Source organism: Alosa pseudoharengus, unplaced genomic scaffold (assembly GCF_046254945.1).
Source record: "Alosa pseudoharengus isolate Yale_2024_CS ecotype anadromous, Long Island Sound unplaced genomic scaffold, YU_APseudo_1.1 YU_APseudo_1.1_scf_15, whole genome shotgun sequence".
Classification (NCBI taxonomy): domain Eukaryota; kingdom Metazoa; phylum Chordata; class Actinopteri; order Clupeiformes; family Clupeidae; genus Alosa; species Alosa pseudoharengus.
Window position 1 is genome coordinate 25,755,995 of NW_027468620.1, and position 13,090 is coordinate 25,769,084.

Below are 13,090 nucleotides of genomic sequence, written 5' to 3' on the forward strand. Positions count from 1 at the left end.
CGACTTACTGTGTTGCTCTGTGTCCAAAGCAAGGTGAGGGAGAGAAAGAGAGAAAGAGGCAAGAGAAAGGCAGTCACAATAAGATTATAGTGAATCACAGAAACACGTTCACAGATGAAGACAAGTCTGAGCGCGAGCAGAAACCACACTGTTCGCCACATCACTGAGGCCTCGGTAGCAGCCTCATTATTCAACAGAGAGGAGGCTTCGCACAACACAGAGAATGACATGCTGAGGAAAGCAGGGGCTTTGAAGAGGAGACCGAGGATGGGCTGTCCCAAATCACACACTCCACAGAGTGCATGTGCCTCTGAGGAGGAGATACAGGTGGGCTTTTCAGCGATCAAAGACTTGAGTTAAAAAAAAGAGAGCTGAATTTCAACTGAGCTCATAAATAGCTCAACAGTTTTTTTTCACTGCTTGGATTTGTGTATGTTTGTGCGTGTATGAGTTAGAAAACGATAGAAATTAAGCAAGAGAGGAAGTATGTTTGTGTGTGTGTGTGTGTGTGTGTGTGTGTGTGTCAGACCTGCTTGCGGGATCTCATGGCACACTCCTCCAGGGTCTCTGCTGCCTCCATTTTGCCCTGCCGGCGGTACAGAGCCCCCAGATTCCTCAGAGTCGTGTTCACAGTAGGACTGTGGGAGAAAAACAATGCACATCTATTATACTGTAGGCACAAACAAACAAACAAACAAACCACACACACACACACACGGCCACACACCCACAGTGTCAATGCGGTCTGAGGTACCTGTTGACTTTGCAGGCTTTGTACCAGCCCCCGTACTCTCCATAGGGGGTGTTGTCTCTGTGCTTGCCCTTGGGGTCAGTCAAAGGGGGAGAGAGCAGAGAGCATGTGATAAGACAACGGAGCTTGAGTTCACTCTGGAAATACTGACACACACACACACACACACACACACACACAGACACGCATACAGACACGCATACAGACACACACACAGACACACACACAGACACGCATACAGACACGCATACAGACACACACACAGACAGACACGCATACAGACACACACACAGACACACACACAGACACACACACAGACACACACACAGACACACACACACACACACAGAGGTCCTCACCTTGCTCAACTCCTCCCGCTCCTCTGCATGCATCCAGATGGGCTTGTTCTCAGCTGTGAGTAAAAGGAGCACAGACAGTCAGTCAGTCAGTCTGTTCATGTTTCATAGTGAACTATCCCAGAAGGATATGACGCCAGAAGGCCCCACAGGCTGAGCGAAATACACAGCCAGCGCTGTTGAGGCCCACATTCATACAGTTCAGACTGAGGCGAATGTACACTCACTGCTATTGGCCCTGACATTAGCACACGCACACACACGTTGTTCTGTACCATGGTACCTAACCTGTGAGTCTGTGACCCATAAAGCCTTGAGAAAACAGATCAAAGGAAGGAACTCCTGCTCCATTAACTGAACAAGTGAGGCCATTTGTGTGTGTGTACAGAGGGCACTGTGTTGTCTATGGATGCGTGTTGGGTGGTGTTGCATTTTTCTTGTGTTAATAAATGTGCTGTGTTGGCATCTCCCCGTCAGGCAGTAAATCTATGTGAATGGCTAGCGTTGAACCTCTTCATCTTAGAAGCAATCCTTTTTTTCCATGAGTCACAGGGCATAAAATCCATTTGTATGAAAACAAGAATACTATGCGCAGCCTTGTAAATGACAAGATATTAATTTATATTTAACATTAGGGAGGGAGAGTATGAACTAAGAGAAATAAAAGCAAAATGCCAGCACATGTAAGTATACATCCATGAACCATGAAAATGATGAATATCATAATGGAACTCAGACACTATACCGCACAATTAATCAAGCGCACAAGTGGCATGTTGAGGAGCATGGGTTTTTAAATGGACTCAAATGGAGTTATTCTTCTGGAGCTGCCTAGTCAGCAGGAACAGAGGAGTTCACGAGTCTAACTGCTGCACCCGATTCTTTCCTCTTTTCAGTGCAATGCGACAGAGTCCGGTTAAAAAAGGGATTTGAAAAGGGGGGGGGGGGTGTAAATGGCATAGAAAGCACTTTTCCTGGAAGGTACTCAATGCCTGGAGAGGGTAAAAAAACCATACAACAACAACAACAAACAAAAAAAAACGGACCACTTCACTGAAAAGACCACCTTTATTTTGGCTCTTAAAAAAAAAAAAAATCTCCAAGTGAGCTGCTCTCTCAGTTTCTTTTTCCCCTCTCTCTCTCTCTCTCTCTCTCTCTCTCTCCTTTTTCCTCTCTCTTTCTCCCTCCTTTTTTCCTCTCCCAGGGCTTCCATGCTGCAGAGAGCAGGCTGGTATTTTTAGAACACAGACCATTTCTTAACCCACTGCCCATCAGTGTTGCTACTGCTTCCCTGAGCTTTCATTGGGGGAGGGGGGTGAACAGGAGAGGACAAATCAAAACACAAGACAGAGGTACAGCATGTTAGACGGAGATTAGGATATAATGCCTCCTCTTTCTTTCCATTCACTCTCTTTTTTTTTAAATGCCCACAGAGGCACAGCACTGGCCTGATCAGACCTGGACGGCAGGTGAGCGTCTTACCATCCACGGATCCAAACTCCTTCTCGTGGGCCCGTGTCAGGATCTCCTTGTACAGGACCTCGGCCTCCTTGTACTTGCCCTGCTTGAGAAAGCATGAGGCCTGGAGAGAGAGAGAGAGAGAGAGAGAGAGAGAGAGAGATGGAACAGGTGAACATTGACAGAATGAGCAGAAGGAAAAAACACATGGAACATTGAGCAAAGGATGAACTCCAGAAAAGGATTGAACAGACAGAATCAAACAGAAGACGCAATGTAAGAACGTCACTAAAGAAGGTATGAAATAGTGAAAAGAAAGCCAAAAAATTAAATAAAATAAATAAATAAAAGGACCAAGAGTAACTCTGAAGGTCATTTCAATGGTGTCTTTGGGAGCGAGTAGGCGTTGCATTCACGTGAGAAAGAAAGGCATATTGGCATATCTGTGGATCAGCGAGTACATTGCTTCACGGACAAACACTCAGAGGTGTGTGGGAAGATGGGACTCAACTCAATAGAGGTGCACGCACACTGGCAAAGACAAAAGCTCAGGTGGCCTTCGGCTGAACGCGGCTTTACAGCTTCATAAAACAGCCAAGCTCGGCTCACGCCAGCGTTTGCCTTCATGAAAGAAGGATTCACAGAAGAGTCATATCCACAGATAAACAAAGGACAGGATTTGATTAGTTTTTAAGACTGTTTGATGACGCTTCCCTGTCTGTGGGACATAACTCATACCACCGTTGGGCCTTTGGTAAATAACCTTAGCTTTACACAAACCCAAGACAATTTCCAATTCTGCGGTGCTGCTGTTTTTTGAAATCAATTTTATGAGCATTCTGCCTTCAGCAAATTGCAAAGGGCTTTGATTATGTGACAGTCCTTTGGGAGTGCAATGGCCTGCCAAGCAAAGCAAAAATACACACACACAGGGACATACTATGTGACAGTCCTTTGGGAGTGCAAAGGCCTGCCAAGCAAAGCAAAAATACACACACACAGAGACATACACAAACAAAAAAAACACACACACACACACACATAGAGACATACACAAACAAAAAAACACACACACACAGAGACATACACAAACAAAAACACACACACACACACACACACACACAAGGGTGTGGCATACATGAGGAATTTTTATCACTTTTATCAGCCTCGGGCTGTTTGCATAAACAACAAAGCCTAAGTGTGATGCTCCCCCAGCAACTCCCTTCCTGCCTCTGCTCAGTGCTCACCAGGTTGTTCTTGGTCTTGGCCACGTTCGGGTCGTCGGGGCCCAGGCGGCGCTCGTAGATCTCCAGGGCGCGCACATAGTAGTACTCCACCTCCTCGTACTTGCCCTGGTTCTGGCACAGTAGGGCCAGGTTGTTCAGCTGCTTGGCCACATCTGGGTGGTCCATCCCCAGGACCTGACACACAGAAGAGATGCTATCAAATATAATAATACTGAACAAAGAAATTACTTTTTAAAAGTAGCAGGATCTGTATCAGTGGGGACCAGGGAACAAAGTAAGACTGCTTTTATCTTGACAAAAACAAAAACTGTTTTGTTTTTCTGTTATCATTCTGCTTAAATCAGCATTCATGATTCAAAATCATTTGAGACTTATGTTCCCTCTGGTTCCTCTCTCAAAGAAACTCACTGAATATTCAATACCCCAAATGCAGCATGATGCTAACTTGATCAGAATTTGCATCTCCAAACAGTACACCCATTGATAGGCATTTATGTGCACCTAATATGGGTTGATGTTTCTTTCACTGAACTCTGGTACAGCAACCAATAAGTTAACATTCTCCTGGAAGGCTGGGTGAACAGAGCTCAAAGCAGACATGATCTTCTAATGCCCAAATCAATAGCAGACCCTGGCGAGCGAGACCAATCTCTGTACTGCGAGTCCTTGGTGCACTCTCTCCCCCTCGCCTCTTTTCTCCCAGAATGGCGTGTTCACAATGCCAGACCTCCATTTGCAGAGAGCAGTCGGAAGCGTTATCAATTGTCATTAGAGCGATCGATTAATCCCTCTAATTCTCCACCTGACAAGGAAATGCCTTCTCTAGGGGAATCATGGCGTATAATGACGGCCATTAAAATCCCCTAGCCACCGATTTCGACAAAACAAAACAACACAATAACAATAAAAAAATGTAAAAAAAATAACGCAATATTCTGAGATGGCTGCTAGAACGAGTATTGACCCCCTAAGAGAGAAATTATAGAACTTCAAAATTACTTTGCTCAAAATAACACCTAAATACCTCAGAATCCCAATGTGTTTTCACATTTGCATCTCTGGAAAGAATCAGCACTGCTGCTGAGAATAGGGGTTCCCAAGGGTAGCATAGAATCAAAGAGAGAACAAGTGCAAAAAGTAAACTAGGAACAAAGTAGCGCAGTGCTTGCTTGCTAATGGGAGACTGGGAACTGTTTTGAGAAAATCTAAATTTATTTATAAGAGAGTTGAGCCGGGACAGAAACATCTGGAAGACATCAGATATCATACCACACATCTAGGAGTGCATCAGATATCATACCACACATCTAGGAGTGCATCAGATATCATACCGTGCATAGGATATCATACCACACATCTAGGAGATATCATAACACACATCTAGGAGAGCATCAGATATCATACCACACATCTAGGAGAGCATCATTCAGACCTCATATCTAGGAGTGCAACCGACCACATATCTAGGAGCAGATTTCTAAGACCGATGAAATAGACCATTTCCATCTGATCCCATTCCACCCTCCAAGGGTCCAAGAGTGACCAGTCAGACAGAGGTCAGAATGCGAACTGACCTTCTCTCGGATCTCCAGGGCTCTCTTGCAGAGCGGCTCAGCCTCCTTGTACTTTCCCCTCTTCCCGTACAGCACGGCCAGGTTGTTGAGCGTGGCAGCCACCTGAAGTCACCAACACACACACAAACGCACACTTTTGTTTTCACATTGATGTAGTCTGTAGGTGATGTTATACCAGGACCAAAAAACATGGGGTATGAAGGTATAGTTATTGATTTTGTAACATGGTGAATCACAAGAAGTGAAAAGTGACCAATTTAATGAACTGCATATCTTTGTCAAACTGCTGACAACTTCATTAAGCACGGCTGGTTGATTTACATGGTGATTCTAATGATAAACAAATCTGTGTTTAGACAGGAAGTAATGTTTTCCAAATGAAGATTTAATATATTCTCCTGGGCCCCTAATTTATCTAGACTTGATGGCTCTGATGGATGAGGCATCATTAAAGTTGGAATCAGAGAAATAAAAACACAGCAGTTGGCTAATGGCAGCCAGTAATGTATCACACCATTGGTGCTGCCAAGCCTTGAGACATTGAGGGCACGTTATGTGCGCGCGCGCGTGTGTGTGTGTGTGTGTGTGTGTGTGCATGTGTGCGTGTGTGTGTGTAACTCACAGCAGGATGGTCTTTGCCCAGTGTTTTCTCTCTGATAGACAGGGCATCATTCAGCAGGTGAGCCGCCTCTTTGTACTTGTTCTGGTCCCTACAAATGAGAATCCACATGATGAGCTTTTAGGTCTTCTGCCTTTGCGCTACCCTCTACCATGTGTGCCAAGCTAAAATCCACACCAAATGTCTACACACCGCCAAGAAACACATTTACTTTCCACAGCTGGTGGATGATTTATCCAAAGAGGCTTACAGTGTAGGGGATGGTGCATGTTTTATCAGTATACTTGCTGCTGAGGGAAATGATCCCACCCGCAAGCTGAAATGCTGCTGGCATTACTTCAACTAAACCACTTTAGCGAAACTTAGCTTACGGCAGAGGCATACAGCATAAACCTAAACCACTCTAGTGAAACTTACAGCTTACAGCAGAGGTTTACCGCACGACGCTAAACCTGTTTAGCAAAACTTGGAAACTACAAAAAGAAGTTGCAGAAGAAAATAGCTGATAGAGATTTGAGACTAACAGAGACAAAACGGAGGGAAAACGAGCGCGAAGAAATTCCTCGAGATGCCCTACGATCCAACACACGGCCCACTCACCTGTAGACCAGGGCCAGGATGTTGAGCATGGTGGCCACGTCGGGGTGGTCGTGGCCGGAGGTCTTCTCCAGGTCCTCCAGGGCCTGCTTGCACAGGGGCACGGCCACCTCGTAGCGGCCCTGTGAGGCGTACTGGATCACCAGGTTGTGGAGGGTGCGCAGGCGCGCAGGGATCTCGTAGCCGCCCTGCTGGGCTGCCGCCACTGCCGCACTGTGCTGCTGGGGCACTGCAGGAGGAAATCACATCCAGGTCAAAGGTCAACTAAGGTAAGGGGCAATAAAGCACATGATGAAATCAACATCATCTTCATTTATTGCTGTAGCTAAAGCGCTATCCAAAGCAGCATGCAAGTTAATTCATAATACAATATCCAACTCATATAGCCAACTGTGATGACACAGATAAGGGAGTGCAAAGCACCAGAAATTCGACAGCACTCTTAATGCTCACCTCCTTGGACGTGCTCCTCCTCTTCATTGGGGAAGAGGTCATCCAGAGAGTCTTTGGGAGTCTCGCCGTCCTTCTCCTCCTGGTCAGAGAGATCACAGTGAGATGGTTGAGACAGACAACTTACTAGACAGCTGGCATCAGCATTTCGGAACAAGAAGCCGTCTGACTCACAAAGCAAGGCCAGAAAATCCCAACTAAGGCAAGCATCATGAAAATTCATTAAAGCGTATGCGTAAAAACTCACCGAGGATTAAATCGCTATCTCTGAACGGTATCTAAACTGCGTGAACCGAGTGTGCTGTGTCTGACATATCTAAATGGGATCTAACTGTTTCACATTTATATTCCGCATCTTCAGAAAGAATTCAAAACGAGGCTGTGCAAAAACCCAGCACTTACTTTCCTCTCAGCTTGGTATCTTTTAAAGACCTTAAAATGGCAAAGCTCGGCCAGAGGACGAGTCCCAAAGGATTTTCCTCTTCCTCTCCCCCTCTCTCTTTCCCTCGCTCCTTCTCTGATCGCTTACTGATGCAGTCTGTAGCTATTACCGTCACCACCCAGCTTGAGCATCTCCAAAACCAGAAAAAGAGAAGGAAGAGAGGAGAAAACAACGAAGCGAGGGAAGCGAGGGACCAGATAAAAGAGGAGGAGGGTGGGGAAAGAGGGGATAGGTGGAGGGGGGGTGGGGTGAGGGGGTTGGAGGATCTAAGCTTGCCTCCCAAATCAACGCTCCAACTCTGACTAGGCAGGCTCCAGTAAACATCCCGCAGACTCTTGCCCATTACTAGCCAAGACTTGTCTGTGCTGCCTGCTAAGCTCGTCCCAATTTAAACACTCCTTCCATTGACTGACAAAGCCAGTGGCTGGGTGTGCAAATGTACAGCAGCAGGCACACTAAACAAACTCTTGATTCAATCACTGAGTTACTGAACTTGCTCAGTGAGGAACAATTCAGAAGGCCTTGAAGAAATTGCTTAATTGCATTAAAATTAAAGGAAGCCGACCCCCCCCCCCCGACTTTGTGTACCAAAGCATGGCTAATTTAGTTCTTAAAAAAGCCTGTTTGTGCAAAGGAAGCCCAGTTGTGTAACTGCTCATCAAAATCTCTTGCCATTGTTCGTGAGACATGTGAATATTAAGCAAAGACTGGATGCCTGCGTTTGTATGTGCCTACGTACTCCCTTACCTGGTTCATGAACTCCAGGTTTGTGTGTGTGTGTGCGTGCGTGTTTATGTGTGTGTGTGTGTGTGTGTGTGTGTCGTCCTTGTTGTTCTTCTTGAGCTAGTACATGAACTCCAGGTTTGTGTGTGTGAGTGTGTGTATACTACTCAATGTGGGTGAGACGTCCTCGTCGTACTTCTTGAGCTGATTCATGAACTCCAGGTTTGTGTGTGTGTGTGTGTGTGTGTGTGTGTGTGTGTGTGTGTGCGTGTGTGTGTGTGTGCGTGTGCGTGTGTGTGTGTACCCTACTCACTGTGGGCGAGACGTCCTCGTCGTACTTCTTGAGCTGGTTCATGAACTCCAGGTTTGTGTGTGTGTGTGTGTGTGTGTGTGTGTGTGTGTGTGTGTGTGTGTGTGTGTGTGTGTGTGTGTGTGTGCGTGTGTGTGTGTACCCTACTCACTGTGGGCGAGACGTCCTCGTCGTACTTCTTGAGCTGGTTCATGAACTCCAGGTGCTTCTTCTCCTCCTCCAGCTGGGCCACACTCTGCTCGCTCTTCTGCAGCTTCTGCTGCGTGTTGGCCAGCTCGTCCCGCAGCCACTGGTTCTCCTGGCACAGGCGCCGCACCTGCGCCCGCAGCTTCTGCTTCTCCGACTCCACGGCGTTCAGGTGGTTGGACAGCGCCATCATCACCTGTGCGTCCGCCATCCGAAGGACGGGAAAGGAGAGGGACAGACCAGCGACGTTTAGCGAATGACCGAGAGGAGTAGAAGAAACGTATGGAGACAAAAAAAGTGTGTGTGTGTGTGTGTGTGTATACTTTTGGTGTGTCTGTGGGGTGTGTGTGCAAGTGCAGACTCACACACACGCACAGAAACACACACACAGACACATACAGACACAGAGTGAGTCACTGGCTGCTGGCTCATTACTCAGTTCCTCGTTTCTCTTAAATCATACTGTGCCCAAAAACATGCCCTCTAATAGCTCCCCGAGGATCATGTCTTTAAAAACTTTATTTGATCTCATGAAGATTAATGACGAAGTTGATGGGCATCGATGCAGTAGGGGCGCCCTATTGTCCCCATGGGTGACTCCTTTTCAATAGTGCTGCTCTTCCTCCTTTACAAGCCTGAGGAACACTCTTATCCACAATAATGAAGCGACACAGTGGGACTCTATTAAGAGAGTTTCATTCAATATAAAAGAGAGAGAGAGAGAGAGAGAGAGAGAGAGAGAGAGAGAGAGAGAGAGAGAGAGAGAGAGAGAGAGACATACACCAGATACAGTAACAGTACAGTACAATAACAAAGACAGAGAGACAGAAACACCCACCTGTGCCTCGCCGAGTCCCAGCTCGATCATTTCCACGGACTTGCGCAGCAGGTTGGACTTCTCGTGCACCAGGTTGGCCTCCTCATCCTTCTTGAGGCACTTGATGGTCTCCAGCAGGCTGTGCAGGATGGAGTTGTGCTCGTTCTTCAGCGCCTCCAGGCCCTGGATCACCAGCTTGGTGTTGGAGATGATCTCTTCCTGGGACAGCTTCTCCAGCTTCTCCTCCCGTGGGTACACCATGGTGGACATCGTCTCTACTGGAGGACTGACCTGGACACAGTGGAGAAGAAGTGCTTGAGCCTACAGCATATAGGCCTAAATGATGTCTGCCCTACCATTGACCACTGCTGACGTTCACCACCATGCCGAGATGTTCAAAGTGCCTACGGCAACATCAGGGATGGGCAGTGCTGCCTTTCTCTATGGATATTTCCTGATGCAATACAGGTGCAACATGATACATGCTTTTTTATATATATATATATATATATTTTCTTTGAGTATCAGATCAGGAAGGTAATATTTTAGAAAGAGAGAATATTTGAGGCCTAATGCAAGAACTCCTCAGTGGAGAGAAATAAATGCAACCTCGGATCTACCAGATGGCAAGTTGAACGCGGATAGCCTGAAGCATACCACCACAACAATTAACCAAAATTAAACATAAAATCACTTTGAGCACTGTTTGCAAACTGCTGAGGAACTTTTCATTCCATACAGACCCCCAGCCTTCACCAATTAAGCAACTCATAACACCTTCCCTTTGGAGCACGATGTTAGCACACACCCAATAAACAAAACAGTCTCCAAGTGTCTGTTTTCATGACATTGTGTCAACACCATGACACTAAAAAAAAAAGTGATGGATCAGAGCAATGTCTCAAAAGTACATCGGTAGCGATCTTCTGAACAAGCACGTTCGGCGTGAGATTAGGGGGCTGCGTCTCATTGATCTGACGGAGCGTGACAAAGCAGCTGAGGGAACTAAACGGCTGTCAGAGCTGGCACGCATTAGTCACGCCGGAGAGCTGAGGCAGGAGTGGCACTTTTTAGCACCCAGCTGCTAAGATGTGCCGAGGGCGAGGGAGCGCACGCACGCGCGCACAAACACGCGCGCACAAACACGCGCGCGCGCACAAACACGCGCGCGCGCACACATATACGTACGCGCGCACGCACAGAGGGGTTCTTAAAGAAGATAAACTTAAATCCTGCTGAGCGTATGACTAATAAGCAGAACAACTTGAGGAGGGTGGGGTGGGGTGACGAAACAACAGAAGGACAGTGAGACAGGAGAAGGAGTGGTCACAAAAACAAACAAACAAACAAACAAACAAACAAACAAACAACAGAGACACAAAGGAGAGACATAAAGGACACAAGAGACGAGAGATGCAGAGGAATGTCGACAGTGCTGAGGGGAGCAGGTGGCTCTTGACACAAGAACCATCCATTCAAGAGGAAGCTAAAGACCGTTCTAACCAACCCACAGTGTGATTGAGTACATGGGCATGCAACCATATGGAATACAGCATATGCCACCCTGCTGGAGCTGGGCTATGCCTTCTCTTAGCATGGACTGAGGGTTTTCAACCAGGCTTAAGAGCCATGCAAAGTCATACAAATCACTGCACACTGCCCATTTTTGAACAATCCAATAACACGATTTACTTCTACTACTTTAGGATTTACTCCCCAAATTCCACTTCTCAGCCACAGATCAGAAATGTGTTTGAAAATAAATTATCCGTCACGTGCAGATGATCCTTTAAACGAAATGACTTTTCTCCTGCTAAGAGGAATGAGAAGGAGTGGCTCTTGTATAACCAGATCCGCTCATCTGGATATGTTGTCGTTAACACAGGAAAGCTCACTGCTTACGTCCGGCCATATGCCACTTGAAATTAGCAGCCGTGCCACCTTGCTTACACTTCCAATTAGAGTGGAGTTGGCAAGGCGATGATGTGACTCACGACGCCTTCAGATCAAAACAGCTGACTGGGCACGAGACGACCTTGGTGTCCTTCCTGGTCCCCACCCCACCCCACCCCCTCTCAGCTGGGCACAGCTGCAGGCCCCTTGCCTGGCAGGAGAAACACCAGCCTCTGCCAAGCAGCACAGGCCCCACATATTTCCATCACTATTGTGCAGACGTGTTTCATAATGTGGAGGAATGATGCAGAGAGAGAAGAGTGATGGGGGGGGGGGGGAAAGAGAGAGAGAAAGAAAAAGCTGGCTGTGAGGACACCCGGGCCTGAGCGCCATCTGTCTCCGAGCCCGTAACGCGCGCGGCAACAGATTTACGAGGGCGCCCGCCACGCCCTCATTCAGCCGAGCGCTTCCACTGTGCTTTTCATCCCGCCGCTGTCGGAAGCGGGCCAAGGACAAACGTACGGCCGCTAACACACACGCACACACACACACACAAAAGTGCAGGCGAGGTGACAAGCCGTAACTCACTGGACAGGACGCATGGCAGGGCTCTAACCAGCATGGAGGAATGTTTACGCACCAGTGACTGGACAGGGCAGCTGCCCCCCCCCCCCCCTCCCGCGTGATATTTACTGTCATCTTAAAAACTGATCCTGGGTCAGTTATTGAGTGAGTTAATTCATGAATAATGCACTGGATGGCCTTGGAGCCGAATGAAGGGACTGATCTAAAAGGGTTTTAGCGCCAGGCTTCTCCTGAGGGTACTTGGGACACGTAGACGTATTGATTCTTCTTTCCCGCATCCATGCAGTCACAGACTGCATGAAAAGCAGCTACCTAAATCAAGGCTTAAAATAGCACACAATCATCTGACCGCCGGGGGAACATCCAAACCCCAAGCAATCCCCTGCATCAGACACTCTGTCTGTACTGTGTAGGAGTAAGCAGCAGCAGCAGCAGCAGCAGCAGCAGCAGCAGCAGCAGCAGCAGCAGCAGCAGCAGCAGCAAGCCTAACCCCCTGTAGCACACGGGCTGCAGTATAGGCACAAAGCCCCCGCTGCAAAGCAATAACTGCAACAGTATGGCAGAGGCTTCTGGGTGTGTGTGTTTGTGTTTGTGTGTGTGTGTGTGTGTGTGTGTGTGTGTGCGTGTGTGTCTGTCTGTGGGGGGCTGCCGAGGCCCGGAGGATGATGGATGGGTCAGGTTTAACGTTCTTGACACCAGCGTCTGGAGACAGTTAGCTAATGACTGGTGGCAAAGCGGTGCATGATGGGAGATGTAGTCAATCTCGTCTGAGCGTAGGGAAAAAAAAGAAAGGCATACAACTCCAAGGCTAAAAACACCACCTTCGATCGGTCGGACTGCATAGGACTGCACAACAATACAGGACTATGGGAAGGCAAAAGGCCTACCCAAGGGTATGATTAAACTGCACTGAGGGCATCTAGACAGGGCAAAAATAGACACATAAAAATAATATCCCTGTCACTCATGAGATAATAGGGGGCTTTTATATGCTCTTTTGCACTTCAGGCTAGAGAGGCAGACGTGTAAATAAGGCAGCCTCATCGCTCCGTGAGTCATGTACCTCCAGAAAGCATACTCGG

At 47.4% G+C, this 13,090-nt stretch overlaps 1 protein-coding gene across 8 annotated transcripts in view; it reads right to left on the minus strand.

Annotated features, from left to right (window-relative positions):
• klc1b (kinesin light chain 1b) overlaps positions 1-13,090 on the minus strand; it is a 36,612-nt gene that overhangs the window by 14,797 nt on the left and 8,725 nt on the right. For 6 of the 8 annotated variants that reach the window (XM_076286041.1, XM_076286037.1, XM_076286035.1 and 3 more), the window contains exons 2-12: positions 9,552-9,821; positions 8,679-8,909; positions 7,056-7,134; positions 6,606-6,831; positions 6,009-6,096; positions 5,387-5,488; positions 3,813-3,986; positions 2,590-2,689; positions 1,111-1,163; positions 755-834; positions 530-638 (exon numbers count right to left, since the gene is read on the minus strand). In XM_076286041.1, the coding sequence (XP_076142156.1) occupies positions 530-638; positions 755-834; positions 1,111-1,163; positions 2,590-2,689; positions 3,813-3,986; positions 5,387-5,488; positions 6,009-6,096; positions 6,606-6,831; positions 7,056-7,134; positions 8,679-8,909; positions 9,552-9,800 (1,491 nt within the window). In that variant the 5' untranslated portion in view covers positions 9,801-9,821. The remainder of the gene's footprint in view (positions 1-529; positions 639-754; positions 835-1,110; positions 1,164-2,589; positions 2,690-3,812; positions 3,987-5,386; positions 5,489-6,008; positions 6,097-6,605; positions 6,832-7,055; positions 7,135-8,678; positions 8,910-9,551; positions 9,822-13,090) is intronic. The other 2 variants (XM_076286042.1, XM_076286038.1) reach the window with 1 other exon arrangement.